The 2,970-nt window shown below is 34.7% G+C and overlaps 1 protein-coding gene across 1 annotated transcript; it reads left to right on the top strand.

The window, feature by feature from the left end:
* The first annotated feature begins 445 nt into the window (after positions 1 to 445).
* LOC121978630 lies at positions 446 to 1,669 on the top strand. Its single transcript, XM_042530950.1, has 4 exons — positions 446 to 767; positions 876 to 1,058; positions 1,218 to 1,277; positions 1,584 to 1,669. The coding sequence occupies exons 1-4, from the start codon at positions 446 to 448 to the stop codon at positions 1,667 to 1,669; spliced, it is 651 nt and encodes a 216-aa protein (XP_042386884.1).
* The last annotated feature ends 1,301 nt before the right edge of the window (positions 1,670 to 2,970 follow it).

Raw genomic sequence — 2,970 nt, 5'->3', positions numbered from 1 at the left:
TCACGTCATCTGGGCACACAAAAATGTGTGTTCAATGCCCGGTCACGTCGCCTGCTAAACTTGTCCCGATGTTGTCATTGTTGTGTCACATCATCTGTTCATATTTGTCCAAATGTGTTCATTGTTAGGTCACGTCATCTGGTCACACAAAAATGTGTGTTTAATGTCTGGTCACGTCGCCTGCTAAACTTATCCCGATGTTATCATTGTTGTGCCACGTCATCTGTGCATATTTGTCCAAATGTGTTCATTGTTAGGTCACGTCATCTGGGCACACAAAAATATGTGTTCGATGCTCGGTCACGTCGCCTGCTAAACTTGTCCCGATGTTGTCATTGTTGTGTCATGTCATCTGTGCATATTTGTCCAAATGTGTTTATAACATACATTATAAATACATACCCCATAAGCAACATGTACCTCATCCATTCAATTATCTCAGAAAATGGATAACAATATTGAAGGTTCATCAAATTTATCATCTTCAAGCTTTGATGATGATAACTATGCAAAAAGTTTTGGTGCAAGGCAACAACTGATCGCTCAAGTGATTTCTACCAATAATCAAATTGTCTTGAATTATCTCAATGAAGGAAGCAACAAAAGCATGCATCGAGGCTCAATTCCTGGTTATAAGATGATCAATCGTAATCGTGAAGCTGCTGATCGTAATCTATTCAATGATTATTTCGCCGAAAATGCATTGTATAATGATGCAATGTTTCGAAGAAGATTCAGAATGGGACGGAATTTATTTATGCATATCTGTGATGCTGTTACTAATCATGACAACTATTTTATATAGAGAAGAGATGGACTTGGAAGACTTGGCTTGTCAAGCTTGCAAAAAATAACAGTTGCATTTCGGATATTAGCGTACGGTGTACCAGCAGATGCTACTGATGAGTACATTAAAATAGGGGAATCAACTGCTATTGAAAGTGTGAAACGATTTTGTCGTGCTGTTGTTGAAGTTTTTGGAGGGCAATACCTACGATCTCCAAATGCTCACGATGTTGCTAGGCTACTTTATATTGGTGAGCTACGAGGTTTTTCAGGTATGTTAGGTAGCCTAGATTGCATGCATTGGAGATGGCAAAATTGTCCAACAGCTTGGGCAGGACAATATTCTGGTCGTAGTGGAAAGCCAACAATTATTCTAGAAGTTGTAGCCGATTATGATCTGTGGATTTGGCATGCGTATTTTGGGTTGCCAGGATCGAACAATGATATTAATGTACTTGAGTCTTCTCATCTTTTTGCTAATCTTGCTGCAAGTATTACAATTCATGCTCGTTAATTATGTCATTCAAGGAAAAGAGTACAATATGGGTTATTATTTAGCTGATTGTATATATCCAAAATGGTCAACACTACTTGTTCAAACGATTCATGCTCCACAAGGTCGAAAGAATAAATTATTTACAATGAAGCAAGAAGTGTGTAGAAAGGATGTTGAGCGAGCATTTGACGTGCTCCAATCACGCTTTGCAATTGTTGCAGGACCTTCACGTTTTTGGCAGAAAATATTTTACATGATATACTGACATCATGTATTATTATGCATAATATGATAATTGAAGATGAACGTGATTTAAATGCACCAATCGTGGAATACTTTGAGATGTCGACTCCAGATGTTGAGCCTGCAGTTGATGATGGTACTTGATTTGAAGAGTTTCTAGCTCGATACAGACAAATCAAAGACAAAGAAGCTCATATTGCCCTTCGAAATGCATTAATTGAGCATTTATAGGAATAATATAGTAATTCTGAAATTTAAAGTCTTGTAATATTGTATTTTCAATTAAGTATCATTGTTTGTTTTAAATATAAAATAGTAAAATATTTTATCCTAATTGGGTGTGATTTTATAATATTTTTAAAATATATTTATGCCTGAGTAATTATATAATAAAATTAAAAATAAAAATTATATATATATATATATATTAGTTGGATATTGAATTTTAAAAAAAAATTAAAATATCAAATATTAAGAAGTATTAATTTTAAATATAATAATTATCATATAAAAATTAATAAAAATAATAGAATATTCTAAAGAATATTCCTTTTTGGTGTGATATGGTTTTGATGGATTGGAGTTGAAATAGTATTTAGTGTTGAAATTACACCATTTTAGTGTGAAAATTATACCAAATTTGGTGATGTGGGTTGAAGATGGTCTAAGGGACAGAAGGCTCGTGGGACAATGAAATTTGAATTTGAGGGTAGCCAGACACCGCCCCGCTGACTCCTTCCCAAGCGGGGTTTCAAGAACCGCTTCAGTCTTACATTCCAGGTGATCATTTCTCTTAGTTAGATAGTTTCATATCTATTTTGCATTGCATAAGTTTGTTTTCTTCTTTCTTGTTTAACAAGATAGTGAAGGAACAATAAATGCCACAATGTAGGTAGTGCAGCTCGATAATAATTCTTTGTTTTATACTTGGGAAGCAATGAAGGGTCACAATGTGTATTTCTATGCTACATGGAGACTTAAATATACTAGATATTACAAAGTTGGCACCTTTGAGCACTACAAAAAAATATCATTTTTAGCGACTGAAATTCGATGTCGGTGATTTTTTAATCGTAATTAAATTTAGCGACTGGATCTAAATGTCGGTCGCTATATTTAGCGACTGAATATTTTCGGTCGCTATATTTAGCGACTGAATATTTTCGGTCGCTAATATTAGCCACCGGAATTACCCTCCGTCGCAAATTAAGTAACGATATTTTTTCCGTTTCACAAAATAGCGACCGTCATTTAAATTCAGTTGTTAATATAGTGACCGACTAATTTTCGGTCTGATAGTTGTGATTGGTGAGCGCAAAACATAGCGACCGACATTTAAATAGCGGTCATAAATTAACTACCGATATTTAATATTCGGTCGTTATTTAGCGACCGCTATTTAAATATCGGTCGCTATTTAGCTACTGAATTTTAAACATCAGTGG

The sequence above is a fragment of the Zingiber officinale genome, chromosome 4B (assembly GCF_018446385.1).
Source record: "Zingiber officinale cultivar Zhangliang chromosome 4B, Zo_v1.1, whole genome shotgun sequence".
Lineage (NCBI taxonomy): Eukaryota > Viridiplantae > Streptophyta > Magnoliopsida > Zingiberales > Zingiberaceae > Zingiber > Zingiber officinale.
Note: the sequence above shows the minus strand (reverse complement) of the source record. Positions and strands in the feature narration are given on the sequence as shown.

Bases quoted from the DNA above. Each gene is read 5' to 3' on its own strand.
- LOC121978630 (XM_042530950.1), top strand. From the start codon at position 446: ATGGATAACAATATTGAAGGTTCATCAAATTTATCATCTTCAAGCTTT. The intron at 768-875 runs GTGATGCTGTTA...TTCGGATATTAG, and splicing joins GAATTTATTTATGCATATCT to CGTACGGTGTACCAGCAGAT. The intron at 1,059-1,217 runs GTATGTTAGGTA...TTGGGTTGCCAG, and splicing joins TGAGCTACGAGGTTTTTCAG to GATCGAACAATGATATTAAT.